Here is a 27,511-nt window from a genome sequence, read left to right on the forward strand (position 1 = left end):
TGCTTTTTCGCGATTGCTTGATACGAGATTTATCTCCTAGTTCTCGCGATTCGATTTCTGCAATCGCTTCTTGAATTGGGTCCATATTGGTTGAGTTTTGACGCGTTGAAGTTTTGTTGTTGTGGTGGTGGGGGTGCTCAACTGGCGATGGTGCTCATCTGGTGCACGGGCACTGTAAGTCTTAAGAAGCTAAAATCCGGTCCATCTTTGTAGTGGGGGAGGGGGTTTCGGCAGAACATGAAACCGACATTTTCCTACTTATGCTGTAGGTGCTGCTTGCAATCGGATCTTAGCATGGCACGTGGCCTCGTAATTATCCCGATTCGGCCTTTTTGTCGCTCCACTGTGAGGTATTCAGATGGCTACTGTACGTAGTCTAGAAGGCTTTTGCTTTGTGTTGGATATATGTAAGCTTGTTTTACTTGGTTTTGTTGCCTAGTATAGATAGGTCTTTGGGCCGCACGTTTTATTACTACTTATGTTTTATTACACGAGTATATCTTTCCATGATAACTGTACAACATTTGTTATTGTGGGACAGTCTAGCTACTACAATGTATCTATCTGTGCTTGCTGCGCTTTTTGCTATAAGCGCACCCGTCGCGATTGCTGCAGAAGTTCCTGTTTCAGGCCTGGGGTGTGTGTGTATGGTAAGTCTCCGTCTCCGTCTCTGAGTGTCTGTGTATGTGTGTGTGTGTAAAGATTTGTGGAAATAATAAAAATCGGGTTATAGCAGCAGGGTGTTAACGGACAACGCGATGGACCAAGGTACTATAGTACTACAATTGGTTATGATGCATATGGAGGTCATTTCAAGGATTCCTTTTTTCTCCCTTTATATCTTAGACTATCTTCTGTAGTTTGAATTTCTTTGTTTCTGGAAAAACAAAAAAACTGACGAATTGGTAAAATGTAGGAAAGTTTATTGTAACGACTGATTTTTATGGCCGAGGAATATACTACTGCTCTGTGCGAGACAGCATGACCCCAGCCATTCGGGATCAGCAGTGGTGCCGCCTGTTCTCGTTTTCGAATTATGGATATTGTAATGCAGCAACTCTGGCACTAAATTTATGAAAGTGTAGAGAAGAGTGAGGGTAAGGAGCTATAGTTATGTGTGCCGAATATATAAATTTAACACGACTTCTTTTGTCTTACATGATTAATATCCAAGATCTACGTTTTAATTGCTTATTAAGGCGCTAATTAACATTTGTTAGCTATCCTATGCCTATTTGCTAGCCTATACGATGCTTAGAACAGCACTAAGCCGCAAGAACAGACGTCGATCCGGCAGATTATGCGGCCAATATTTAATTGTTTCATGAGTAATTTTGACGTGCGGACGCTGCCCTTTTTAAAACGCAGTAGATTACACAATATAAAACAGCAGTGAGGTACTATACCTAGTACCTGATACCCAACAGGTAGGTAGTATTGTGACACAGTTAATGTCTGCGAACAGCGAGAGTCTTCAGCAAACACGAGACGCGGCCAATATTTACATACTGTAGACCTGCACATAGGCTTGCAATTAGATCTTACCATGGCACGTGCTTCTTAGCTAGAGTCTTTTTGCTATCCTGCACTGGTATAAAACTCCAGTGCTCCTTGTTGTGTGTGCCCTTAATCCGAATTGTCTGATCGGCCAAACTATCTCTCCGCTCTGAGGTATATATAGAGCTGCGTAGGCTTGACTCTCCGCTGAATATCATCTCGTCACTGGGTATTGCCTAGTGTAGTCTGTTAAGCTGCGCATCTTATACTCCTTCTACTACACAGAAGATCTTTTAACAACCTTTTTACAACCGTTTATACATATCAGTTCAGCTACGATCATGCATTCATCTATGCTTGCTATCTTCTTTGCTATAGGCGCACCCGTTGTAAGTGCTGTAGCAACTGTTAATTCAGAGCTAGGATGTGTGTGCATGGTAAGTCTCAATCTTCGTACGGACCAAGATTTCATGAAATAATAAAACCGGTGTAGGAGAGAGCCCCTAGAGGACACCGCGACCAAGCAAACTATGATCGTACTCAGGGTGGTTGTGATCTGTATGGCGGTAAGTCCAAGTTCCAAGATACTTGTTTTTTTATGTATGAATTTCTCTATTTATTCGAGCATACTAACGAAAATGCAATGTAGGATTCGTGACTAATACGCAGGACTTCTATGGCCGAGCAACATACTACTGTGTTATATCCGATAACAGTATCACTCCGGCTACTTGGGATCAGGACTGGTGCCGCAAGCACTGGCCAACATCGAGTTATGGATTTTGCAACAAAGCAACTCCCCCCTCGTAAATGCGTGAAAGTGTAAAGGAGAGTGATATTAGGGGGCTACATTTGTGTACATATAAATAACAGCTGAATTTAGCAAGGCTTGTATTTTCTTACATAATTAATACTTAGGATCTACGTTTTCATAGCTTATTAAGGTACTAGACTATCTTTACTACCTATTCTACACCTGCTTACCAGCCTATGCGGTGCTTAGAAGAGTGCTAAGCTATATGAATGTCATTCGGCTCCATCTTTATAGTCTCGGTATAACATGCGGCGGATAGTGTAGATATGCATGAGAAAAGCTTGTAATTGAATCTTAGTATAGCACGTGCCTCCTCACAGTCAGATCGGCCTTACTATCTCTCCGCTCTGAGGCATTTAGATAGCCATATAGGTAGCAAGCTTTGCTGTTCATCGAATATTATCTCTTTACTGGATATTACCTATTACAGCTCTTTAGGCTGCGTGTTTCATACCACCTTTACAAGACTAATATATTCTTTAACAATCACTTTTTTTGAACATTTATTGTTATATGCTGGTGTAGCTACTACCATGTATCTATCAATCCTTACCACCCTCTTAGCTATAAGCGCACCGGTTCTCGGTGCATGGGAATACAAAGAGGTGGTTGCAACCATGGGATGTGTGTGTATGGTAAGTCGCAAGTCTCTGGGTGTAAGAAGATTTTGTGAAGTAACAAAATTGGTTGTAGGAAAGAGCTCCTAGCGGACAAACCGACCAAGCAAATCTTGAGTATACTCAGGGTGGTTGTGATCTATATCAAGGTAATTTCTTTCCCTCTTTTTTTTGTTTCAACTATGAAAAAAAGAATCTCTCTAGTTTAAATTCACTCTCTAACTATATCTTGATACAGGAGTCATAGCTCGTACCTCAGATTTCTGGGACCGAGGAAAATTCTTCTGTGCGATACCAATGCATACTATTACTCCAGCTACTTGGGACCAGGATTGGTGCCGCAAGCACTGGCCAACAACAAGCTACGGATTTTGTAACGGAGTAACTGGCTAAGTATAAATGTGTGGAAGGCGTAAAAGGGAGTGACGGTAAGGGGCTATAGTTACAATCAACAGATGAATTCAACAAGAGTTATCTCTGTAGCGAAATTTGTGTCTAGATACCTGCGAAAGCACTGTTATCTTCGGAAACACAGAAAAAGAAGGCTCTTCAGGATGTTGTGGGGTAAGATGTGCGTACCTTATGCGGCTTGGTATTACAGTCCTTGAAAACCTTTATGCGCCAAAAATGCATAGGGGCAGAGCAGTGAGCAGATTCAAGGATGCGGCTTGAGACGCTGCGTCGCAATCTATCCAACCGTGCTCACAGTTACGTGACCTGCTCAATGATTTGTATGACTTAGCACTTCTAAGTAATTCAGTACTCTGCAGAAAGAGCTAATGTATATCAATATGCAATGATCCCCGAAATTCAAAGTCAAAGTCTTTTATAACATTAATGCTTATCTCTACATCTATCTTGCAGGTTCATATCTTAGGTAGTAAGAGGTAGAGTGGTTTTCTGTACTATAATTTACCTTATCTTACTCTACGTATTAATGGTTACACAATTCTTGCTTGCTAATACTATGGCTGCTTTCTTTGCATTTGCATTGCATGCAGAGCAGGGGGGCTAATCCATGCAAGAAGCAGATGACATGTATACAGTTACGTAAAAAGAATTGCATCTCTTGTGCCACGTCTGCAAAATACCGACATATCACGCGACTCTTGGGTGTTTTTGTACGTGCCTTGCTTGCCCGAAATGCGACCCTTTGGGGGGTGACGGACTTGATTGAATGATTGTAGAATGTTACACCATGTATTTGGTTTGAGGAAACACAGAAACCATAATGTCTGTTTGTCCTAGCCTGGATGGAGTGATCATCGTTCTTGCTTGTTGTTTAACCCCCCATCAGTAGATCAATCACACTTTGCACTTGACACTCACGTCTGCCTTGTATCCACATCCACACATGATCACCATCTAGATTACACCACCCACGCCGCTTATGCATCACTCCCCCACTACCCAGCCTCCCGTATATGCCCCGACACCCACACCCACGACATCCAACAATTTAACACCCTGGCCCCCTGGCCCCCAACATCCGGATTAGGAAATATATAACTTCCCCCGCTTCTGAACAAACACATACCCCCCCTGCCATCCCCCTCAAGTGTGTATATGGGAAACGCAGCACAAACGAGTTTGAAAAAAAAGCAAGATTAAGGCCTGTTATCCCCCTTGCTCTCAGCACGCCCGTCTCCTTGATTGGTGCACAAACTCCGTGTGGTTGAGATTACATACTACCGGATGTGCCATGCGACGTTGCTGACGAGCCTCGCCACTAACGACTACCCGTTTCTGTCTGCCGCTGCCGCCACTGCTGCGGCATACGCTAATTCGTTGCTTGACACCCCCTTTATTTGTCTTTTCTCGTGCACGTCCGGAACGATGATCACGCCTTACTGTTGACAAAGCCAAGCCACGTTTTGGTGCATCATTCAGTCAGTCAGCTTCTTGGTTTGGGGTGTCGGATGGATCCGGGGAAGCGATAGCGTATCGTAGCATAGCGCAGTGGAGTGGAGTGGAGTGGAGTGGGGTGGGATAGAAAGGAATGGATCGATTGATCGATCGCTCTGGTATGGGTACTTTGGTATCAGCACTCTCACTCTTGCATGCCTGTGATAGCCAGTCGACTTACTACCGATCAGATGGCTAAACCATGTCTCCACCCTCCCACTCCTCTCCTCTCACGACTTACCCTGATCCTTGACACCAACAGTGTTACACAAGCAGAATGCTCAATTGATAATCCTACCTTCATGCATTATCATGCAGGGACCTGGACATGACCTTACAAGACAGCCATGTCACCACCACTACCAGTTGTTTATCCCTAGCTAGCTGGATATTCTGCATCGGCCGCCACTTCCCGCATGTCTATGGTAGCACAGCTGGCTGACTGACTGGCAGGCAGACAGGCGGCGTTTTCTTCTCTTTCTCTGTAAAAAGAACAACGGTTCTTGGCACATACCACAAGCGCATGCAAGTGTGAATGTGTAACGTGCTTCGTCATGCTAGTACTTCTTGTTGGGTACATGGAAGCAGGGGTATATGGCGGCTCGGGTACCCGAGATATACATGTACAAAAATACGGTGAGTGCTTGTGACGTTTGACGAGCGAGTGTGTAAGCCATGTGCAGAGAGCGGGGGCGTGGGTTGCGTCGGGTAAGCTTGGTATATGGATTTCTCTGTATGCAAATGGAGAACGATAAATGCAGATTTTTTTTTCAGATAGACTGGGTGTACTGGGTGGTTAAGAATTTACCCAATGGAAAGTGCTGGAGTGCACACTTAGGCATAGCGTGGCATGTGAACGCAGTACCACATTGAGATGATCATGAAAAGGAAAAGATCGAGCGTAGATATGTATATGACAACACTCTCCAAAAAGGCCATTGGCCTGAACGCCGTATATGCAAAGATACCACCCACCCATGTGCCTCTATGGCGCCATTAGCCGACCACATGACAACATATGCAATAACTAAAGAAAAAAAAACCCCATCAATCCCACGTTCATCCACTACCTCTTCTCCACGAGCAAGAGATGCATAGCCATGTAGGCCAGCAGCACAAATGCGCCGCCAAACACGCCTAGCCCGATGCAATCCGTCCACAGCGCTTGCGTGTTGAAACCAAACGAACTAAGGATAGCGGATCCAGGGACTTCAATATCAAGACCGTATTTGTGGTCGATGAGAGAGAGATATTTGACCTCATTGACGATGAGACCTTCAAAGGCGTAGTGAAAGATTGACAACTGTTGCTGTTAGTATGAAGAGCTTTGGGCAAAGGGGAGGCAGAACTTACAGATTGCAACCACTTGGCAACGGCAGGAATACTATCCTTGTTCAAGAAGAAACCGGAGAATAGAAGACTGAAGAGCATGACAAGTACACCAATCAGGTTCGCGACACCAGAGTTACGGAACACGATACCAATGAAGAGGAAGATGGCCGCAGCAGCAAGGTTGAATAGGACAAGGAAAAGCGTAAACTTGAGGAAGTTGGCCCAGGCTGGAATAAGACCCGTCATCGGATAGACAATGATGCCAAGAATCATGGGTGGAAGCAGGCGTAGAGGGATGATGTCGAAGATGACCTTGGCGGCAAAGTATGCGGGTGGGGAGTAGTAGCCCTTGGCACGTTCGCGAGTAAAGAGCAACCGTTCGGGCGCGAAGACGGTGAGGATGGTCAAACTGCTGAAGCCGAAGAGCGAGAGAACAAACAAGAACAGACCAAGACGGTTCTGGAAACCCTTGATATCGTCGGTAAGGCCGTAGAAGAGGAAGCCCAAAAACACGGCCAGAACAATGGCAATGGCGTAGTGGGTGAGCATAAGCATAGGGTTGCGGTAGAGATTGCGCCATGTGCGTCGCGACAAGATCGTGAACTGACCCAACAAGCCAACTTTTTTGAACCCCTTCAGCTTGCCTGCTGCGATGAAGCCGTTGAGCTCCTGGACTCTGTTGGTGCCGTTGGCTTGGTTGGCGTTTGCGACCGAAGTGGCAATGTCCTCACGAATACTGGCGGCGATTTCCGACGAGGCATAGGCATTGATGAGAAGGTCGAGGTTGGTTCCAGTGGCGCCGTTAGCAGGGGGTGGGAGCTCATCGGGATCCTCGAGAATCTGAGGAGGTACACCACCTTGTTGACGAGTAAGCTTCAGCCACTGGGCCTTGATGGCGCTTCGACGATCATAGGGCTCTTCATCCGTCTTGGGCGACATGGTGCCATCGTTGGTAGAAGTAGCAAACTTTTTCCGCGTGAAGAGCTCGCGTTCCTGCTGCTGCTTGATAGATGTCCTTCGCTTGTTCTTGGGTCGCATCATGCTAGAATTGCTGGGACTTCCGGCAATGTCTCGCTCAAGCTCAGAGGTGTTGATGCTAGGAATAGACTTGACGGCGATTGCGCTGCTTGCACTTGTGGCCAGTCCATCGCGGCTGACGTCACGGTTGAAGAGGAAGCTGTCTTCGTCAATAGTTTGGCGCGACGTGCTCGCGTGCATGGTGAGATCCACAATGTAATCGGCAATATTGAAACCGGGTGGGCAGGTGTAGCCAAGCTCGTCAAAGTAGGACTGGCAGCTCTCAAAAGGCCCAGAGTAGACAGTGCGACCTTTTGCAAGCAGAATCAGCTGATCAAAGAGGGCTACAATGTTGGAGCGCGGCTGGTGAATGGTGAAGACGACGGTTCGGTTGTAGTTCTTGACAAGGTTGACAAGGCACTCGACGACGTTGAAAGCGTTGTATGCGTCCAGTCCGCTAGTAGGCTCATCCAGGAAGAGGATGCTGGGCGACGTTACAAGCTCACAAGCAATACCGACACGGCGCTTCTCTCCGCCGGAAATGCCACGGCCACTTTCCTCGGAGCCAATCTTCTGGTTGCGAATGTGGTAGATACCAAGCTGGCGTTCGACGTCTTCAACCTTTTGTTCTTTTGAGCTGCGGCTCATTTCCTTGGGTAGGCGCAGAAGAGCCGAGTCAAGAATAGTCTCGTGCACAGTCAAGGTGGGTAGCAGAGTATCCTCCTGGTCCACAAAGCCAATAACGCTGCGGAACTCGTCGTCGCGAACCTTTTCTCCATTGACGTAGAAATCGCCACTGTCGACTCCAATCTTCTGCTTGCGGGCGAGGATATCCAAGAAGGTAGTCTTTCCAGCACCAGAGGCGCCCATGATGGCCAGGAGCTCTCCAGGATGGACCGCACCAGAAATACCAGAGAGGATCTGCTTTCCGTTGAGGTTGTAGGCGACGTTTTCGAAGAGGAAAGCAGCTGGCTTGTGGTCTGCAAGGAGCTTCGCATCCTCATCCTCCTCATCGTCTGACAGATGAATGGGACCGTAACGCCTTGCCTCGGCGCGATGGGTGAGGTACCACACCGTCAAGATTGCCGCCACGATGAAGAGTGCACAGCCGGCAATGACGCCCGCAATGAGAGGTGTGTTGATTTTCTTGATCGGTCTTTCGTAGCCGGGTACCTCAGTGTGGTACAAACACTCGCCAGTGTCGCACTGCAGGAAGATGCTTTCGTCGCCGAAGATGCTCGAGATGAGGTCGTTCATGGCGGGCTCGGAGAAGGTGCTGCCGCTTTCTTTGTGGTTGATGGCCGAGATGCCCTTGAATTCGGCGGGACCCTTGATAGACTCCCTCAAGAAGTCGCCAATGTCGACAGAGCCGTCCTCGCCACAGAGCATCCTGTCAGGGACACACTCGCACTTGATATTCTCGCATCGGTATTTGGTGATGTTGCGGTCAGCTTCGGCGGCGAAGTGCGAGGCGCACGTGTCGAGGGCGCAGTAGAAGGACTCCCTCTGGTCGACCCAGACTGGGGCGGTTAGCGACAGAGGCAGAGGCGGCTGGGACAGACTTACACTGGAAGTTGCACTCCTCCGTCTCGGCGTTGCACGAGAAGGTCGCCTGCGGTTTCTTCTCCTTCAAGGTGTCGCGAATCTTTCGGTTTGTGATGTCGCAGATCTGGAAGTTCTCCTTGACCAATTGGCCGTCCTTGTAGCAGACTCCACCCTCTCCGTCTGGCATCATGGCGTTGCAGGCATTGTTGGTCTGGCAAACATTGCAGTTGATGCCTGACCAGCCGTCTTTGCACTCGCATTCCTTTGCGCCTCCTCTGGGGGAGCGGTCTTTGCCATCAGGAAGAGCGCCACAGAGGGGCTCTGAACAGTCCTCGCCACCAAAGCCAGGGCCGCAGTTGCAGCGGCCGTTTGCCTTGCTGCAGTCGGCGAACTGCTTGCACTTGAAGTCCTCGAGGTTGCAGTTGAAGCACGGGGGACAGCCGTCGGGGCGGTCGCCGTAGATGGAGAAGAGCTCCTGGGGGGATTCGGCGAGCGAGTAGTTTGCAAACGTCTTGTGGGCGGCGGTGGAGCATGCCAGGCCCAGGGCGGCTGCAGCGAGCGACGTCGCCCAGCTGCGTGAGCGCATGTCGTGCGTGAGCGGCGCGGCGCCAGCAACAGCAACAGCAGGCAGCTGCGATAAGAGCGACGCGTCGCCGGGTGGATGCGCGACAAGGAGCACGAGATACAGAAGGCAGGCCAAAGGGCCAAAGGAGCGGCGGACGAGCTGGACCGGGCGAGATGGCAGAGAGACGAGGGCGAGGTGGTGGACAGAGGCCGCCGGGCGGTGGGTTGCTATCGTCTGCTCGATATCAACCGCACCCTGGTCATTCGCGGAGAGGCTGGCGCCTGATTCAGCCAAGCCTCACCGCGGACCGCTCTACCGAGGCTCTCTCACACTCACAGCTCACGCCCTGGTCACGGCCGCTTTTCGTCATCGACGTCCTCGCAACCACCACCACCATGACCGTGACCGTGCCAATGCACGAGACGGCCCGCGTGCGTGGCAAATGAGTCGCGCCCGTTGCCCGGCACCCGCAACGCCGCCTGTTCCTCGGTGAGACGTGGCCATTGGTCGTCGCCTGGCTCCTAGCTTGCCGGCCCGCTCCAACGGAACCACTGCCTCCAACAACCACGACTTATCATTTGCGCCCCATGTCAATAGCGGCGACATGTCTCTTCCAAGAACCGCTGCGACGCCGTGCCGCTGACTGCCTGCCGTCCCCGCACCGTATACCGCGCCGCCGCGCCCTCGACAACAATGGTCAAAATCGACGACTTTGCCGTCGAGTCCGTAAGTCGAGTCCCCGCACTTCGGCTGCCTTGGCCCCGGGGATCTGACCTGTAAAAAGTGGATGGACCAGTATGAGACAAGGTGCAAGTTCAACATTGCCGAGACGTGTTGCGCCTCAATCTCCATCGATCAGCTACGCGACCTGTCAGAGGACAAGAATAGCCAAATCTTCGACACTTCGCGCATCCTAAACTACGGCCCCATCAGAGGGAGTGGCGACCTGCGCAACAACCTCGCCCGCCTGTACTCTGCAAAAGTCACCACCCCACTGCCAGCCGAAAACATCCTCACGACGCCCGGCGCAATCCAAGCAAACTACCTGGCCGCCTACGCCCTCGTAGGGCCTGGCGACCATGTCATCTGCCACTATCCCACCTACCAATCCCTCTATGAAGTGCCCAAGCAACTGGGTGCCGACGTCGACCTGTGGAAGGCAAAGCCCGAAAACAACTGGATACCCACCATCGAAGACCTAAAGGCTCTCGTCAAGCCCAACACCAAGCTCATTATCCTCAACAATCCCAACAATCCCACCGGTGCAGTTCTCGGCAAGACATTCCTGCAAGAAGTCATCGACATTGCTTCGGAGAAGAACATCACCCTCCTGGGCGATGAAGTCTACCGGCCGCTCTTCCATTCCATCAGCCCGCTAGACAAAGAGTTTCCGCCATCCCTCCTGTCCATGGGCTACAGCAATGTCATTGTCACCGGCTCCATGTCCAAAGCCTACTCGCTGGCCGGCATACGCATAGGATGGATCGCCTCGCGCAGTTCTGATCTGATTGAGAAGATTGCAGCAGCACGCCACTACACGACAATATCCGTCTCCTATTTCGACGAGCAAGTCGCAGCCTATGCTCTGCACCCCTCGACCATTCACAACCTGCTTGCACGCAACATCCAGCTTGCCAAAACCAATCTTGCGCTCCTGGAGAAATTCATCATCAAGAACGAAGACGAATGCGAGTGGGTGAAGCCAACAGCAGGCACAACCGCCTTTGTCAAGTTCCACAGAGAAGGCAAGCCAGTGGATTCAGTCGACTTTTGCAAGAAGCTACTCGAAGCCACAGGCGTCATGTTCGTGCCCGGCAGCACATGTTTTGGCGACGAGTTCAAGGGCTACGTGAGAATTGGCTTTGTAAACCAGACAGACGTGGTCAAGGAGGGTCTTGAGGCCGCAGCCAAGTTTATCCGTAAGAGCTTGGATGACGTGGAATTAGCTGCATAAACTACTTCTTTTGTAGCTACGCAATGATTAAATAAGTCTACCCCATCAACTCTGCACACACTTGCTGCCTGAAAGTTCACATTACCCGTTTAAGCCTAGCGATCTAGCCCGCTGCGCCACACGCCTGCTACGCCACACATGTTCGGCCGCGACTTAGTCCCAAATCCCTGTGGCAGCCTCGCAAGGCGAGCGCGTGCTGCGGCTCCTTGCTACGCGCTCTAAGCCACGGTAAGGAAACTAGCATATCCCGTGCTTTGGATACAAAAAAAGAATACTTATATACTGTGAGCCCGCCCTTTTGCCAGGAAACCTCGACAACATCTTACGTCTTCACATCTACTCTAGAAGAGAGAGAGAGAGAGAGAGAGAGAGAGAGAGAGAAAAGCTACAACACTACGTCCATTCATTCATCCATTCATTCGCATACATGACACCAGCACTATCTTCGGATTTGTCTTCGAAATCCCTTGTGGAATCTACTCAAAGCGTAGACTCGACATTGGAAGAGCCACAAACCGTATCTCCATCTCCATCTTCGACCTCGTCTTCATCACTCTCCTGGTCATCCTGGAAATCCAAACTCCACATGCACCACTCCACCACACCACCCGTCCCAGGCAAGGAGCCATGGCGCGATGCCACGCTAAGCGACAAGGAGCGCTGGAAGGAGTGGCAAAAGGCCAAGGATAGGGAGCAGATGAGAGGGTAAGTCAGTCAGTTCCATCTTCTCTCTTCATCTTCCCTTTGTGTTTCGAGTGAGTTTGCTCCCAGATGCTGATTGCGATGTGGGGGTTAGATCGGCGACGGGGTTTTTTACCGAGTTTTACAAGGGTAGGGGAAAGACGGGGTATTGGTTGGATGTGCAGTTTTGAGAGGTGAGGAAGAAGAAAAAGAGATGTGGGAAATAGATGGTGTTTTGCATTGGTTGAATCGGATTCGTGATACACACCATGATGATATTCTACATTGCTCCTTGGTTAATATGTAGTTTTACATTTCATGTACATGGTCTTGCAATGTCTGGCTCTGGTTCGCTTGGCTGGATGACTTTTGAGAACAACTCCAAGACCTCAGTCATCAGCTTACTCTACAGCGATAAGTCTGTCGACAGCTACAAAGGTTAGTCTTGACAGCACGTCAATTGGATTCAGTAACATACCTCTGCCGTTCTCCAACAACCACCCCGAGCAGTCAATTTTCCAATCTTGCCCCTGGACCTTGACCTTTGCGATGCCAAATCTCAGCACTGCGAATTTGAATCGCAGGAAGAAGTTGGTCCATTTCTGGTACACCCAGCGCGCGGAGCCTTCCCACAGTCGCGCCGCAATGTTCATGTGGCCCAGGTCGTCCCACAACTTCTGGCGGCGGAAACGCTCGGCCTCCAGCAGCTCCTGGACCATAGGCTCCGTCTTTTCACTGATGGTGGCTTCCCCAAGCTGCGAGTATATGATGCGCTCTTTGGACCATGGCGCTGCTCGCACCGTCATGCGCAATTGTACGGCCCCGCCCTGCAGACTGGGTATGACTTCCAGTGCCCTCATGCGATTGGTAGGCGCCGTGCAAATATAACACCCGATCGCGATAAAGGCCGCCCCGACAACAACATATGTCGGTCGCACAAAGAAGGGGATATCCCTATCCTTGATGTCGTCGTTGAATTTCATGGAATAGGCGCCTACGCCGATCCACAGCGCGCCCGTCCCGTAGACCTTGGCATAGTACCATTTGTTCCTTGGGGCCTGGTAGATCAAGACGGGCTGCCGGGTCTGGGCGATCTGGCGCAAGACGGGGTCTTTGCTCACGAAACTCGACTTGGAGCCTCCAATGTTGCTCTTGTACGAGTACTGGTAGCGGCGGAGAATGGACGAGGCAAAGGACCGGGCGTTGCGCGGTGCCGACGTGGGCTGAAAGAAGGACGCTCGTGTCCCGAAGAGGGCGGCGCGGAGCGAGGAGGGGAGGCGGAAAGTCTGCTGGCGGAAGAGGGCGTCCACGCCCCGGGAGAAGGCAGGCATTGCGGGTACGGTCTATATTTGCACTGCTGCGGTCATGGAGCGCATTGCAGGGCAATTGAGCTGCGACGATGCAAAATGTCCGCCGATATGAGACCCTCTGCGGCGGTGATCTGGTGTTCCGGGCATACAGTAGAAGAGGTAACCAGCGAAAAAAGAGCGGCCCAAGCGCGCCTCTCGACACCTCCGACGCTGATCCCGCGCTCAACATTTCCCACCTGCGACGTCCGAGACCCCGTCCGCCCTCCCCACCCACCGCCAAACTCGTGTCCTCGCCCTCGCCCGGTCAATTGACTCGCCATGGCTTCGCTCGCCGCAGCATGTCGGCTATCGGCGCGCGCTGCCTCGCAGCAGCTGCGCAGCCATGGTGCTCGGAGAGGTGAGACAGCGCTGCTGCACTGCTGGGGGGCATGGACTTCTCACTGACATGCTGGACAGGCCTTCACTCGACCCAGGCCTCGCTTGCCGCGCAAAACTTCAACATGCCCGCCCTTTCTCCCACCATGACCGAGGGCAACATTGCGGCGTGGAAGATCAAGGAAGGCGATTCTTTTTCCGCCGGCGATGTGCTGCTGGAGATCGAGACCGACAAGGCACAGATGGATGTCGAGGCTCAAGATGACGGTATCCTGGCAAAGATCACTGTATGTCCGAGGATGGGGGCATGCTGGATTGGCTGAAAACTGACAGCGGGGATAGGTTGGAGATGGATCAAAGGCAGTGCAGGTCGGCACACGGATAGCAGTCACCGCGGAGCCTGGTGACGACCTCAGCTCTCTGGAGATTCCTGCCCAAGATAGCCCTGCGCCAAAGAAGCAGGCCGAAGCGCCCAAGGAACAGCCGAAACAGTCAGCGCCAGTACCCAAGGAGGAGCGCACGTCTGCACCGCCCGCCAAGTCGAATGCCTCAAAGCCCTCAGCCGGCAAGCCTACCAAGCAGACGTACCCGCTATATCCCTCTGTACAACATCTCCTCCAAGTCAACGGTCTGCCCAAGGAGGAAGCCGACAAGATCCCAGCTACAGGACCCAACGGCAGGCTTCTCAAGGGAGATGTCCTTGCGTACCTTGGCCAGATTGAGAACTCATACCCTTCAGAGCTTGCCAGTCGCTTCTCGAAACTCTCTCACCTCGATTTGAGCAACATCAAGCCCATGGCGAAGAAGGAGGCACCCAAGAAGCCTGCGGCCGAGGCACCCAAGGTTGTTGAAGATGTTCCCGTTGAGCTCGCCATGCCCATTTCCCTCAAGGCTGTAATGGAGTGCCAGAAGCGCGTGAAGGAGTCAATAGGCGTCTTCCTACCACTATCGACTTTTGTTGCGCGCGCGGCTGAGCTCGCAAACGAGGATCTGCCCAAGTCCAAGACTGCTAAGCCATCAGCAGACGAGCTTTTCAATGCCGTTCTTGGCCTCGACAAGGCGTCTGCAAAGTACTCGCGAGGCAACTTTGTGCCACAGGTAACGTCGCTGCCCCCTGCCAGTTTGTCTGCCCAGTCACCAGCGCCAAAGAAGTCGGACATCTTGGACATCCTGTCCGGCAAGAAGCCAAGCCCGCCTAAGCGATCTTCCGTCAGTGGAACAGCAAGCGTCGCCGGTCCTCTCAATGTCTTTAGCATCAGCGTGCCAAAGGGTGACGAGCAGCGCGGCCAGGTCTTCCTCGAGCGCGTCAAGGCGGTTCTTGAGGCTGAACCGGGCCGATTGGTTGTGTAAAGACGAAATCAGCCATGTTATCTCCCTTCCGTTTATGTAGCGTCTGTATAGTAATGCATCTCCACTGGATGGGCGAGATGTGCACTGTACCATTATGATTTTGTTTAGACAAGACTATCTTACACTTTGTATGCTTGTGCAGAAAACATACTGTGTTTTCCTCTATCTCGTGCCGCACAGAATAACGTCATAAGGACATTCATACCGATGGCAGTCAAGTGCCAAAGTATATCTCACTGTCGCGGATCCCCTCCTTTTACCCTCCTTCCCCCATCTATTCCTAATCCGCACCCAGTCGCGCCCTCCAATCACCAACCAGGACCCATTTCCCTCTCTCCTCGCCTTGGCATTTCTACCTACAGTGCTCCTCGATACGAGCGGTGAAACTCTCTTTGTATGTACGTAAGTGTATGTGCGTAACTAAGTTCATAGTTGCGCCGGCCGTCCACCGTCCGCCGGCCGCTCCCTCCCGCCGCCGTTTCCGCCGCCGCCGCTTCATGATCCCGCCGCTCCTCCACACAAGGCCAAGCAGCCCCGAGCGGAGCGAGTGAGAGCGTGACAGAGAGAGAGAGACAGAGCGCGCGCGTGATAGAGTAGCCATATGTAGATAGCGACACACTCCCCACTTCACACCCACATCCATCCACACCCACACTCCCCCCCCCCCCCCTCCAAAAGAAATCCCGCATACTAAACGGAAATCCCCCGCACACATACCAAAACCTCCCGAACACGAACAAACCCATACCAAGAGAAAGAAGAAGAAGGGCAATCTGAAACCAGTCTACGTACATGTATCACACGCACATCGGGATTCCAACATACCGATGTGGGATATGAACACGTGCAACGGCCACGGCCACGGCAACCCACCAAAAAAAAGGGGGAGAGATAGAGAGAGAGAGAGAGAGAGAGAGATGGAGAAACGCTGATTACTGTTACTGTTATGTGACTTATTAGCATCGGTACTGATACCGTTTGAAAACGGCATGGCGGGTCCCATTGCAGAAAGCGCACTTGCACTTGCGGCGCTTCTGGTACACTTTGCCACACGCCATTCGATACACGGGCGTGCATCTACAGGTAGTGGTAAGTAGCGGCAGCGCTCGCTCCCGGGTAGCTGCGGATCGGTGGGTATGACACTACTGCTACTGCTACTACATCTACATGGATTGCGTGTTCGGGGGGTTTAGAGACATGGCGCTTACTGCGCCTCGCCTCGCTTCGCGTGAGAGAGGAAGTGGGGTTCATCATGTGAAACCAAACGACAAAGGTTAAATTTGCGTTTCTAAACGGTAAGGGAGAAGAGGGGTTGTGTGTGGGTATGCGGGCGGGGAATTTATCATACTTACATTAATAGCGCAAAAACAAAAACAAAATCAAATATATATGATAAGTAAGGGGAGGGAGGGAGGGGGCATTTCTTGCTTACTTACGGGGGATTTTCATCTTGGTCTCGGTACTTTACTCTTGTCTGTCTGCGCCCTTTTTTTTCTTCCTCTTTTGGGACGACTCGATAGCTGGTTCTGTCGGAAGATATAAGAGTACTTACAAACCTTTTTACACACGCATATACATAACAGATCTTTACGCACAGACGCACACGCACACGCACACAGACACACCTTAAATCTGACTTCTTCATACACCATGTTCACCGCCCGTTCAAAGAGGAGGTACGTTACGTAAAGAACATTTCATTGGTTCATATCATTCTAATCATTCTATATACTAACTTTTTGTTCCAGCGTCATGTCCGCGTTGGACAGCGAACCAGAGAGCAACACTACTAGTGTGCTTGCCAAGTCCCTGATCTCAACCCTCTCTCTCTCCCTCTCCGTCGCAGTCTCCTCTTTCCTCATAATGAGGTACTATTAAGCCTTCTCATCCAGGTCGCCGCCCGTGCCAGAGGAGTCACGGCTGTAGTAGCGACCAAAGACGCGGTCCTCAATCTCCATGTTCTTGTCGACCTTTCCGGTTCCGGCCTTGGCTGCCTTGCGGCGGTAGTAGACGCGCTTGCACCACTTCCAGAACTCGATACCGGCAAAGAAGATGCCTGTCTCAACGAACACGATACCCCACTCCCAAGAAATGGGTGCGTGCTTGAAAACGACCGTGTTGAGGACGGGAATGTAGATGAGCGGGAAGAGCAGAACAAAGCCCACGATAATGGCCCAGAACAAGAACTGGTTCCTCCAGACATCAAGCATCCACTGGGTAAAGTAACGCTTGCTGCCAGGCTGCATGCGGAAGAAAGAGCGGCGCATATCAATCATCTCCCAGGCAAGGAAGAGAGCGAACCAAGTCAGACAAGCGAACGTGCAGGCACGGGCGCGGAAAACAAGCTCGCACTGCTCAGAGTACGTGTCGTTGCAACCAGAACCAAGCTCACCGTCACCGAACCCAAAGACAACCAAGACGAAACTGGCAAGACAGAGAAGCGTGATCCAGAGACCGTAAACGACCATGTCGACAAGGAACTCCATGGTGAAGATACCCGTCTTGAGAGACTGAGGAGGGCGCTGCAGAATGTCGGGAACGGCGCGCTCGAAACCCAAACCCATATCAGGCAGACCAGAAGTAGCCATGATAATCCAGACAACCTGGACAGGGGCAAGAGGGAACACGGACAGGCCAGTGTTGTCCTTGAAGGCAAGACCGACGAGAAGAGTACCAGCTTGAGCGACGTTCTCAGCCAAGACGTGGAGCACGAACTTCTGGATGTTGTCAAAGATACGGCGACCCTCTTCAATAGCGGCGAGAATGGATGCAAAGTTGTCGTCGGTAAGGACAATGTCGGAGGCTTCCTTGGCGACATCGGAACCAGCTTGACCCATGGCAATACCGACATCGGCGCGCTTGAGCGAGGGAGAGTCGTTGACACCGTCACCAGTCATGGCGCAGAAGCGGTCGCGACGGTGAAGAGCCTCAATCATGCGGACCTTGGTGCTAGGAGCGCAACGAGCGACGACTAGAGGCAATACTGAAAGCTGGTCGACTTGTTCATCGGTAAGCTCGTCGAATTCGGCAGCCGTCATGACAAGTGTTTTGGCAACGTCGGCCGAGATCTTCTTGTAGCGGTCGGGAGAGGGCAGGATACCAACTTCAATGGCAATGGCCTTTGCGGTTTCGGGGTGGTCACCAGTCAACATGTGGACCTCAATACCAGCTTCGTGACATTGGCGGACAGCGACGGCGGATTCGGGACGAGGAGGGTCGTAAAGACCAATGAGACCACGGAAGACCAGCTCAGATTCGACAGTAGTGCGCTCGACCTCAGCACCTTTTTCAACTTCGTGAGGGTAACGCTTGCTCGCGAGCGCCAATACACGGAGACCAAGACCGGCAAGAGCTTGCATGTGGGACAGGATTTCGTCGCGGAATTCGTCGGTAACGGGCTGGGACTGCTCCTTGCCATCAGCGAGATAGGTGGTACAGCTCTGGATGACACGCTCGACGGCACCCTTGGTGAAGGAATAGTTGCCAGTGGAGTGCTTCATAATGACGGACATGCGCTTGACATCGGAGTCGAAAGGCAGCTCAACGAGATCCTCCCACTGAGGAGAGTCGCCCTTGGTGAGACCCAGACGGTTCATGCCGAAACGAGAAGCGAAGACCTGGATGGCGATTTCAGTCGGGTCACCATGGGCCTCCCAGGCTCCATCGTCCTTTTGCTTGACAGCAGCCAAGTTGGCCAAAGACGCAACCTTGAGGAATTCACCGAAACCGGAGTGGTTGTGGCTCGTGAGCTTGTCAACGGAGATGAGCTCACCGCAAGCGCTGCCACCAGCCTTGAGATCCATCTTGGAAGGCGCAGCACTGCCGAAACGAACGTTACCGGCAGTGGGGTCCTGGGGTGCGGTGGAGTCTTCGATGGTATATGTTCCAATACCTGGGATCCAAGCACCACGGGCAATCATCTTACCCTGGGTGAGCGTTCCCGTCTTGTCAGAGCAAATGTCGGTAACACCACCAAGAGCCTCGAGAGACTTGAGGTTTCGGACAATGACGTGGCGCTTGACCATGGACTTGGTGCCGGCAGCCATGGTGATGGTGAGCACTACGACCAAACTGGCCGGAATCATGGACAAACCGGTAGCGACGGCATAGATGATGACCTCCTGGCGATTGCTGAAGTTGTTCGAGGCGAGGACAATGATGGCGCAGATGACGGCAATGAAGAAGAGCAAAACCGCAAGCTTGGAGAGTTTCTTCTGGAGAGGAGTTCCAACATTGAGTCCCAGGAAACGACCAATGGCATCCGTGGTGGTGAGTGTGTAAGCCTCGAGGTAACGGTGGGGCTTGGCCTTTCCGTTGGGCTTGCGCTTGACAGGTCGGACCTTGGACTGGGTCTCACGCAGCTGCGCAGCAATGGCGCCGATTTCCGTGTAGGCACCGGTAGCGAAGACGATGCCCTTGGCGCGGCCCTTTGTGACACTAGAAGAGCTGTAGGCAACATTGAGACGGTCACCGGGACCAGTCTTCTCGTCGAAAACAGCATCCTCTTGCTTGCGGACAGGCAGCGACTCTCCCGTCAGCAAGGCTTCATCGGTTTCAAAGTTGACGGCGTCAAAAACGCGCATGTCGGCCGGGATGGTGTCTCCGACCTTGACCTCGATGACGTCACCTGGAACGACCTCAGCCGAGGGAACGGTGATTTGCTGGCCGTTGCGAATAAGGCGGGCAGTGGGCGAGCTAAGAGAGCGTAGCGAGTCCATGGTCTTTTCAGCCGACCATTCTTGGAAGAAGCCGACGACAATGTTGAGGCCAATGACGAAAGCGACGACGCCACCCTCGATCCAGGATTTGATGCCGAAACTGACGGCCATGGCCATGATGAGGACCAGGGTCATGGCATTGGCAATCTGGGCAATGAGAATTTTGATGGGGGAGACGCTCTCGGCTTCTCCAAGCTCATTGGCGCCATATTCATCAACGCGGCGCTTGGCCTCGGCATCGTCGAGTCCAGACCATTCCTCGGTTCGCAGCTCGCTGACGACTTCTTGGAGGGTGAGACTGTGTGCCGGTTTGGACATGGGCTTGTTTGCCTGTCCGCTAACGTGCCCCTCGAGGGGAGCAGCTTTCTTCCCCATGTTGGAGAGTGGGAGAAAAGCGAGATTTGTGTGGTTTTTGTTTTTTTCGGAGTTTAAAAAGATGGAGTATCGGGGGTTTTTGAAAAAGTTGGTGGTGCGGATGCGGATATATCGGCACAGTTCAGACGGAGTGTCAGCGCTCTAGTTTTGTGCGAATTCTCGCTCCTCGCACTCTGGCGTGGAGAAAGTTTGTGGATTGGGTGTTGAGCGTAGTATTCATAGAGAACTTCAGCACGGGGCGGGGGTGCAGACTCCTCCAGATTTACGCCGTGATTGGCGAGGGTTGGGGTATATGGGGAAGAGAGGGAGCGGAGCGGAAGAGAGAAGGCGCTGGCGACAAGAGACGGGCGGGGCAGAGGGGATGCTGGAGGCGAGAAGAGATGGAGACACTGAGCGTGGTAGCGAGCAGAGGAGAAGAGAAGGCAATGCGCTGGGCACAAGATATATGGGCGGCGTGGGGTGGGGAGGTCGGTGTAGTGCGTCGGGGTGCGGAGGGCTGCCAAGCGTCACGACCTGATGCCAAGGTCGGTACAGAAGGCAAGTGCCAAGGCGACTGGAAAACTTTTCTCCACTCTTGGCCGCAGCGGCAGCCATTGAGTGAGCGTCGCGCCGCTGGGGGCGCCGCGATGCAACGGATATACGGCATCTCGACGCTTGGCCTGCCGGCCCTGTCCCGCCACCTGCATCTTGACCACCGCCGCCGCAGACTTTTCCGTTTCAACCCTGCGGTGGAGCAGACGATAGACGTTTCGCGCGCTCAAGCTTTGGGTTAGCAGGCATACAAGCCTTGTTTGACGCGGCTGTGAGTGGCTGTTGGCAGCAGGGCCGCGGAGTCGAGGCTGAGCGGAGACTCCACGGGCACGGACACGGTGGTGAGGATGCGGGCGAGGGCGAACGAGTGGGTGGAGCAGGCCTTGCCGGAGCCGCGCGTAGGTGAGGTGTAGGTGCAGTGTGGGTGTAGTGTAGCTGTCAGTTGGGCCCAGAGTCGCCGCTTGTGCGTGTGCTTGTGCTGCGAACTTGCCTTTGCACCTGTGCTTGTGCTTGCAGTTGCTGGTCTTGGCGGTCGCTGCATGACGTGGGTAGTTCTTTCCTCAGCTAAGGCCGCCGCGGGCCCTTCCAAGCCCTTAGCAACTGCTTGTCCTCTTCTTTTCCCTCTTTTCTCTTGCTCTTGCTCCTCCGCTAGGCCGCCCGCATGGCCTCGCCGACCAGTTCACACGCTGCCCCGTTCCTGCAGTACCATGAGCCCGAGAGTACGTCCCTCCTCTTCCTCCATCACCACCACACACGCACACGCACGCGCACACGCATACGCATGCACATCTTTTCCCCGCCACCCGCCGTTGAAACCATTGCGCCCCCGCTAATGCACCTGCAGTCGTCGACATGCTGATCCTGGTGTCTTTTTTTACCTTTCTATGGATATCAGAGTACGTTTCGGCCAAGCTGATTCGTGCCGGTATCATTGGGCCGATAGCCGTGGGCATCGTCTACGGCCAGCCCTTGGCCGACATCCTGCATCATGATTGGGCCGGTAAGCTCCCCTCCTTCGGGCAATTAGTCCACCTGCGACATTTCCTGACTCCCGCCCCTGCGCATAGAGACGTTTCTGTATCTTGGCTACATTGGTCTCATCTTGATCATCTTCGAGGGCGGCCTGACGACAAGACTGGATCTGCTCAAGGCCAACTTTACCCTGTCCATCTGCGGTGCTGCCACGGGTGTCCTGGCCCCCATTGGTTTCAGCTACCTGCTCCTCTATCTGGCCTTTGGCTACGGCCCAGTCGAGACCTTCATCATCGGCGCTGCACTGAGTGCCACCAGCCTGGGCACCACTTTTGCCGTCATAGCAGGGGCATCCAAGGATGTCGACCTCAGCCAGACCAAAGTCGGCGCTGTCCTCGTGAGCGCCGCTGTCATTGACGACGTGACGGGCCTCGTCATGTCCAGTGTCATTCACGACCTCGGAGACATTGCTTCCGGCGGCAACGTAAACTTGGGATGGTTGATCGGCCGTCCTATTGTCGCTTCTGCTGCCATGGCAATCCTGACTCCTGTCCTTACCAAATGGGTATTCGCACCCTTTTTCCGCACGTACATCGAGAGGCACTTCCACCGATACGACCATTTGTCCAATATCATACTCATGATCCTTGTCTTATCAGCCTTCCTTTCTATAGCCTCCTACACCGGAACCTCTGTCTTGTTCGGGGCTTTCCTTGCCGGCGCCTTCTTGACCTATCTGCCCTCGACGCACCCAGAGGGTCCGTTTGTCGTCATGTCGCGAGAAGAGGGCGAGCGCTCAATGGACAAGAGCCCGACATTTGTACACACTTTCGAGTGCTACTGCTTGGACGCTCAGCAGTACGTGCTCGCTCCGTTGTTCTTCGCCAGTATCGGCTTCGCAATCCCTTTTCTCGACCTCTGGACCGGTGAAGCCATCTGGAAGGGTGTCGTTTACACTTTGCTTATGCTGGTCGGCAAATGCATTGTAGGCATGTGGATACCCATCTGGTCGCTTGCCAAGCACGACCCCCAAAAAGCACAACAAGCACATGGCCAGGATTCGGCGGCCGAGAGCGGCCGATTGGAAAAATCACATTCTTCACCCTGCTCCCCCACACGCAAAGCCGTGCTCAAGCGAGCCGTCTCTCCAGCCGTCCTGCTTGGCATGGCCATGGTGGCTCGAGGCGAGATTGGCCTTTTGATAGTTGAAATCGGCTACAACAACACTCCCTATGTCTCAGCTGAAGGTTTCATCACGGCCATTTGGGCCATTTTGCTCAATACTATCATCGGCCCCATCTGCGTTGGACTCATCGTCAGGTCCAAAGGTGGAGAGATCGGCGACGGTCCGTGGGGAATTGTTCCCGGCCCCAACCACGCCATTGAAGAAGAAATGCGTAGACGCCGGCAATCTCGCCTGGATGCTCAGATGCAAGAGGAAGGCGAAGCCAGAATGACTGCGCATCGCAACAGTCAAATGCAGAGAACGCCAATGAATTAATGTTCCGGTGAGTAGCGACAAGCTAGGGCTGCATATACACACGACTAGACCAAGAATACGCGCGTACTGTTGGGATATGCAAACCACGTACATGTATGTATTCTATGTAGATAAATGAGAGCAATAATGTCTTTTCTTTTACCTGATCTTGCTTTTTGCACTGCCTACCGCTGCTTTGCCGACAACTTTGTTGAGACTTGGTTGTTGATCTTTCTACGCTGGAAGGGGGGGTGGGGGGTTTCAACAATTCCAAATGTGCCCCCCACCACCCATTCCCATGCCATTTTACACACAGCCCGGAACTTTCCCCGCTCCCTTTTTTCCATCCACCCATCTCGACCCCGCATTTTCACTTGGTCACGAGACCTCGTTTCTATCTATCCTTTCATTCATTCATTCTTACATCCATCCCTTCATATCTACATCCTTACATGTATCCTGCCTGCATAGACCCACTTTTGTATCCCCAATTACCCTCTCCCAAATCCATCTACAACACCTCACCTCTCCCCTTTCCCTTTCCCTTTCCCTTTCCCTTTCCCTTTCCCTTTCCCTTTCCCTTTCCCTTTCCCTTTCCTCTTCCCAACCCCTTTCCTCCATCTCCATCTCGCCTTGCCCTGTTTACCCTCTTAATCCCTTTTAAACCTCCTTCACAATAACTATTTTCTCTCAACCTTTTTCTTTCATCTCATGTACCGAAATCCCAAAGTATTTTCCCATGCATATCTTCACTCAATATATCCTGCCACCATTTCTTTCCCCCCACCTCCCATCTACATACCTACCCGATTTGATAATCCCGTCTGCATCCATCCCATTCCCAAATAGGCAGGAAGAATACTTGTCTCGTCTTGGCGCTTATCTACTACCTTACTTACCTACTTACCTGCAATTTTTTTTTCTTGTCGTCTCTTTTTTTTTAGTCCCGTGTTTTTTTCCTCATGTACTTTCGGTGTTATTTTATACATTTTCGGTCCTTTTAGAGGAGGGGGGCGGAGGGCTTGGCTGAGCTGTGCTTGGCTCGGCCCTTTTTTTTCTTGGTTTTCGAGGGAGGAGATAGGTACGGGGGGGGGGGGAGCGGATATGTGTTTGAGGCTGTGTTTTTTTTTCTAGCTGATTTTTTCTTTCGTGTGTTGAATGTATGTATGTATGTGTGTATTTGTTTATCTTGGTGTAATTGTGTGTGTTCATGTTCTACGTTGCTGTTTGTAAAAAAATAAAATAGCGTGTTTTATTTTTTTTCCTTCTTTGAACCTATAGGTATTGTTTTCCCTTTGTAACTGCCTAGCGTGATAATGTGAAGAATGTCCGAGTTGTGGGTTTGTTGCAATTTGGTCTTTCTTGGGGAAAATTGATCAGAAAATGTGCATATGGGTAGTGAGCAAGAGTAATTGGACGTGGAAACCTACTCCTTTACGTCAATCTACACATATAATTCACACTCAACACCCAGATGTATTCATAAGCCATTTAGATCATGACAACAAAAATCAAGGTTCAGAATCATGAAATAAAAAGGAACGAGGCAGAGAGCTACCAAGTGACTTGCCACTGTCACAGTAAGAGAGATTTGGGATCAACTGGCGAAATACCACCATGACTTCTGAAACTATATAACGTCTTGGCACGTTGCTGTACTACGATGACATCTAACAATGAACACAACAGCAGCAAGAATATGTATGAAACGGCCGATACTTCATGACTCACAACAACATCTATCAAGTTATAAAGTCTACGGCTTCTATTCAGTATATACAGAGAGTACACATGTTTCAACAGCAAATTACTGTACATGAACTGTAGCCAGTTCAAATTCCCTTCGCAAGCTGCAGACTGGAAACTGGAAGATGCACATCAAATACGCCTAGAAATGGGGAGTGTTGAGTGCCATGACGCAAAGGAGCCCAGATACAAGACCAGCAGCCGGAAGAGTAAGGACCTAGCCATGTCAGTTTTGAAAAGATTCAAGATACTCGCAGACTTACCCATCCGGAAAAGATAAAGGCAATTTGACGCCAGTTTACGGCACCGACGTCGTAGTTCATCAAGGCAACACCCACTGCCGAACCAGTCAAGCACTGTGTGGTTGATACCGGTAATCCAAGCCTAGAGGCGAGCAAGACGGTAATGGCAGCGCCCAGCTCAACAGAGTAGCCGCGAGTAGGCGACATTTGCGTAATTTTGTTGCCAAGGGCACGAACTATGTGGTACCCGTAAACCCAAAATCCCAGGCCAAGCAGCAACCCTGCAACGACCAGGAACCAGACAGGAGTAGGTGCCTTGGTTGAGACCTCGCCTTGTAGATAGGTATGGTATACGGCGGCCCATGGACCGACGGCGTTGGCCACGTCGTTGGAACCGTGAGCAATCGACATCATCATGGCGGAGACGACTTGGCAGTAGGTCCAAAGGTGCTCAACGCGAACATCATAACGTTTGGCCTTGGAGTGAATGGCGCGAAGGAGATCGTTGTCGTGCGTAACGACATCGCGAGTGACACCCTGGAGCAAGACCCACTTCGTGTAGCCCCACCACTTCTGGGGATGAAACCAAGAAAGGGATTCAACGGGAAGAATGAAACGCTCATAAGGCTCCACATGCTTCTTGACTGGGGATTGAGAGGCACCAGATGTCTCTTCTACGCGTGACTTCTCTGGGTCACTTGGCAGGGCGCCTTCGTTACCGTGCTTCATCGAAGCAGATGGGGAGCTGCTGTTGACCTTGTTGATGCTGTCGTCTTGGGTGGCCTCGGTGGCAGTTTGCTTGTTGTGTTGGGGTCCCCCAGGAACCTGACCATAGGCATCGGCGTAGTAATCGGTAACGTATTCGTCGCCCTTGCCAGGCCAGAAGAGGGTAGTGTTCTCCTTGAGCAACAAGGGTCCGAGAACAACGTGCCAGATGCGGACACGAGGGTCCTTCATGATCAATTTGCGCTTAAAGAAAGGCATGAAGAAGATGTAGCAGATGATCAAGCATCCAAAAAAGACACCAAGAACAATACCCGTCGCTTTCCCAGCACCGAATTCCTCGAGCGATGGTGCAGTAGGGGCTTCGACAACAATGAAGAGGGCAAGGATGGCTCCCGTCATGGCGAAGTAGACGGGGATCAAGCGCATGGCATTCTTGAAGGGGTCCTTTGTTTCAAGAACCGTGTACTTGACCGTACCGAAAACGATGGCCGAGAGGGCGCCAGCGATCAAGGGTGCAATGGCCCAAGAAGCGGCAACTTGGGATACTGAGCCTTTCTCCCAGGCCCACTTGATGCTGGCTCGACTGGCAAAGCCCACTCCAATGAGCGCGCCGACAACAGTTTGGGTGGTGGAGACAGGCATGCCCATCTTGGTAGCATACATGAGCCACCAAGCACTGCCGACCTCTGCCGCCTGTTAACCTAGTACTTCAAACACCGTGTTGTCTGTCTTACCAGCACAGCCCATGGCCAGCATGAGCGCACCCGGACTCTCTGTAAAGCGGCCAATGTCGATGATACCGTTCTTGATGGTCGAGGTGACACGATCTCCGAGCGCAACAGCACCGACAAACTCTGTGACAAAGGCCAGTGGCCCGACTTGGGCCATTGTCAAGGTCCGCGCTGCAACAGAGGCTGCGTACATGCGGTCAGTCATCACGCTCCAAGATTGCGTGGGCTCAGGGTTACTCACTGGCATAGGCATTGGCAACATCGTTGGCACCATTACCAAAGGCGGAGAAGACAAAGGCAATGGTAGTGATTGCGAGAATCCAGTCATAATTGGCAGTCACGAGAGACGCCATCTTGAATGCGTAGTCGTGAAACTGTGGTTGATGAGTTCCATGGTGCTGGGAACATGATCAATCTTATATGATCAGTGTCTATGTAGAGCACATGGCGATGCAGGGAGCAGACTCGATGCCAAATGGAGAATGACAAGATGCGCCCAGAAGATGAGTCCGAGCGCCGAGCGCCTGGCTACGGCAGAACTGCGGGTTTCGTGGATGTTGGCCATTTGAATTCCGTCTTGCGACCATGTCCACGCTTATGGACAGGTTCCGCCAAGTCTATAAGACGTGCCCAGAAATTCCGCTCTCTTGTCTCCGCCTTGGGCTCTTCACGGCCAGTACACTGTGCTGACCAATGGGCGCGGGCTGTGGGAACACGCACACAAATTGTTGGATATGGTTTCTTCGCGCGCCCCGAATAACGCCAGAGCCTGGCTACTGATGTTGGACATGTTGGGGCGTGCACAGCGATGATCGAGCAAAGTCGAGCTCTGGTACGGCGCCAACAGCGGGATTAAAAGACGCTGCCCAGAGGATGAGGGACAAAGAGACCGAATAAAAAGGCGCAGTCGGCCTTGTGGTACGTACTGGTGGTTGCTGGCTGAAGGTTGCGGTGGTAGGCTGGACAGAGGGGTTGGGCGGGATTTGGTTGGGGTGTGTGCGTCATGGCTTGGCACGAGGCGCGGAAAG

General features: G+C 52.1%; 9 protein-coding genes across 9 annotated transcripts; 5 read left to right on the plus strand and 4 right to left on the minus strand.

The window, feature by feature from the left end:
• Nucleotides 1-1,838: 1,838 nt before the first annotated feature.
• On the plus strand, nucleotides 1,839-2,307 carry SETTUDRAFT_35342 (uncharacterized protein; the record flags this gene model as incomplete). The annotated part of the gene is made up of 3 exons (XM_008032491.1): nucleotides 1,839-1,934; nucleotides 1,991-2,063; nucleotides 2,147-2,307. The coding sequence occupies 3 exons, from the start codon at nucleotides 1,839-1,841 to the stop codon at nucleotides 2,305-2,307; spliced, it is 330 nt and encodes a 109-aa protein (XP_008030682.1).
• A 537-nt stretch (nucleotides 2,308-2,844) lies between these two features.
• SETTUDRAFT_35343 (uncharacterized protein) lies at nucleotides 2,845-3,321 on the plus strand (the record flags this gene model as incomplete). Its single annotated transcript, XM_008032492.1, has 3 exons — nucleotides 2,845-2,946; nucleotides 3,005-3,077; nucleotides 3,167-3,321. The coding sequence occupies 3 exons, from the start codon at nucleotides 2,845-2,847 to the stop codon at nucleotides 3,319-3,321; spliced, it is 330 nt and encodes a 109-aa protein (XP_008030683.1).
• A 2,235-nt stretch (nucleotides 3,322-5,556) lies between these two features.
• SETTUDRAFT_123304 (uncharacterized protein) lies at nucleotides 5,557-9,377 on the minus strand. The gene is made up of 3 exons (XM_008032763.1): nucleotides 8,749-9,377; nucleotides 6,187-8,702; nucleotides 5,557-6,136 (listed from the first exon to the last, which is right to left on the minus strand). The coding sequence occupies exons 1-3, from the start codon at nucleotides 9,311-9,313 to the stop codon at nucleotides 5,900-5,902; spliced, it is 3,318 nt and encodes a 1,105-aa protein (XP_008030954.1). The 5' UTR covers nucleotides 9,314-9,377; the 3' UTR covers nucleotides 5,557-5,899.
• Nucleotides 9,378-9,721: 344 nt separating this feature from the next.
• Nucleotides 9,722-11,285, plus strand: SETTUDRAFT_143075 (uncharacterized protein). The gene is made up of 2 exons (XM_008032764.1): nucleotides 9,722-10,018; nucleotides 10,077-11,285. Exons 1-2 carry the CDS (start codon nucleotides 9,986-9,988, stop codon nucleotides 11,244-11,246), a joined length of 1,203 nt encoding a protein of 400 aa, XP_008030955.1. The 5' UTR covers nucleotides 9,722-9,985; the 3' UTR covers nucleotides 11,247-11,285.
• Nucleotides 11,286-12,328: 1,043 nt separating this feature from the next.
• Nucleotides 12,329-13,258, minus strand: SETTUDRAFT_157424 (uncharacterized protein; the record flags this gene model as incomplete). The annotated part of the gene is made up of 2 exons (XM_008032765.1): nucleotides 12,329-12,357; nucleotides 12,406-13,258. The coding sequence occupies 2 exons, from the start codon at nucleotides 13,256-13,258 to the stop codon at nucleotides 12,329-12,331; spliced, it is 882 nt and encodes a 293-aa protein (XP_008030956.1).
• Nucleotides 13,259-13,489: 231 nt separating this feature from the next.
• Nucleotides 13,490-15,075, plus strand: SETTUDRAFT_165963 (uncharacterized protein). The gene is made up of 3 exons (XM_008032766.1): nucleotides 13,490-13,634; nucleotides 13,694-13,899; nucleotides 13,955-15,075. Exons 1-3 carry the CDS (start codon nucleotides 13,556-13,558, stop codon nucleotides 14,960-14,962), a joined length of 1,293 nt encoding a protein of 430 aa, XP_008030957.1. The 5' UTR covers nucleotides 13,490-13,555; the 3' UTR covers nucleotides 14,963-15,075.
• Nucleotides 15,076-16,649: 1,574 nt separating this feature from the next.
• On the minus strand, nucleotides 16,650-20,067 carry SETTUDRAFT_165964 (uncharacterized protein). The gene has a single exon (XM_008032767.1). The coding sequence runs from the start codon at nucleotides 20,053-20,055 to the stop codon at nucleotides 16,837-16,839; it is 3,219 nt and encodes a 1,072-aa protein (XP_008030958.1). The 5' UTR covers nucleotides 20,056-20,067; the 3' UTR covers nucleotides 16,650-16,836.
• A 1,179-nt stretch (nucleotides 20,068-21,246) lies between these two features.
• On the plus strand, nucleotides 21,247-23,181 carry SETTUDRAFT_165965 (uncharacterized protein; the record flags this gene model as incomplete). Its single annotated transcript, XM_008032768.1, has 3 exons — nucleotides 21,247-21,305; nucleotides 21,431-21,586; nucleotides 21,654-23,181. Coding segments are annotated over 3 exons (1,621 nt in total), but the record flags the coding sequence as incomplete, so codon positions are not given.
• A 1,745-nt stretch (nucleotides 23,182-24,926) lies between these two features.
• On the minus strand, nucleotides 24,927-27,203 carry SETTUDRAFT_44411 (uncharacterized protein; the record flags this gene model as incomplete). The annotated part of the gene is made up of 4 exons (XM_008032534.1): nucleotides 26,725-27,203; nucleotides 26,487-26,666; nucleotides 25,048-26,438; nucleotides 24,927-25,001 (listed from the first exon to the last, which is right to left on the minus strand). Exons 1-4 carry the CDS (start codon nucleotides 26,834-26,836, stop codon nucleotides 24,927-24,929), a joined length of 1,758 nt encoding a protein of 585 aa, XP_008030725.1. The 5' UTR covers nucleotides 26,837-27,203.
• Between the last annotated feature and the right edge of the window lie 308 nt (nucleotides 27,204-27,511).

This window comes from Exserohilum turcica, assembly GCF_000359705.1.
Source record: "Exserohilum turcica Et28A unplaced genomic scaffold SETTUscaffold_8, whole genome shotgun sequence".
In the NCBI taxonomy this organism is placed as follows: domain Eukaryota; kingdom Fungi; phylum Ascomycota; class Dothideomycetes; order Pleosporales; family Pleosporaceae; genus Exserohilum; species Exserohilum turcicum.

Bases quoted from the DNA above. Each gene is read 5' to 3' on its own strand.
- SETTUDRAFT_123304 (XM_008032763.1), bottom strand. From the start codon at position 9,313: ATGCGCTCACGCAGCTGGGCGACGTCGCTCGCTGCAGCCGCCCTGGGC. The intron at 8,703-8,748 runs GTAAGTCTGTCC...TAACCGCCCCAG, and splicing joins GGAGGAGTGCAACTTCCAGT to TCTGGGTCGACCAGAGGGAG. The intron at 6,137-6,186 runs GTAAGTTCTGCC...TAACAGCAACAG, and splicing joins TTGCCAAGTGGTTGCAATCT to TTGTCAATCTTTCACTACGC.
- SETTUDRAFT_143075 (XM_008032764.1), top strand. From the start codon at position 9,986: ATGGTCAAAATCGACGACTTTGCCGTCGAGTCC. The intron at 10,019-10,076 runs GTAAGTCGAGTC...ACCTGTAAAAAG, and splicing joins ACGACTTTGCCGTCGAGTCC to TGGATGGACCAGTATGAGAC.
- SETTUDRAFT_165963 (XM_008032766.1), top strand. From the start codon at position 13,556: ATGGCTTCGCTCGCCGCAGCATGTCGGCTATCGGCGCGCGCTGCCTCG. The intron at 13,635-13,693 runs GTGAGACAGCGC...CATGCTGGACAG, and splicing joins CAGCCATGGTGCTCGGAGAG to GCCTTCACTCGACCCAGGCC. The intron at 13,900-13,954 runs GTATGTCCGAGG...CAGCGGGGATAG, and splicing joins GTATCCTGGCAAAGATCACT to GTTGGAGATGGATCAAAGGC.
- SETTUDRAFT_165964 (XM_008032767.1), bottom strand. From the start codon at position 20,055: ATGGGGAAGAAAGCTGCTCCCCTCGAGGGGCACGTTAGCGGACAGGCA.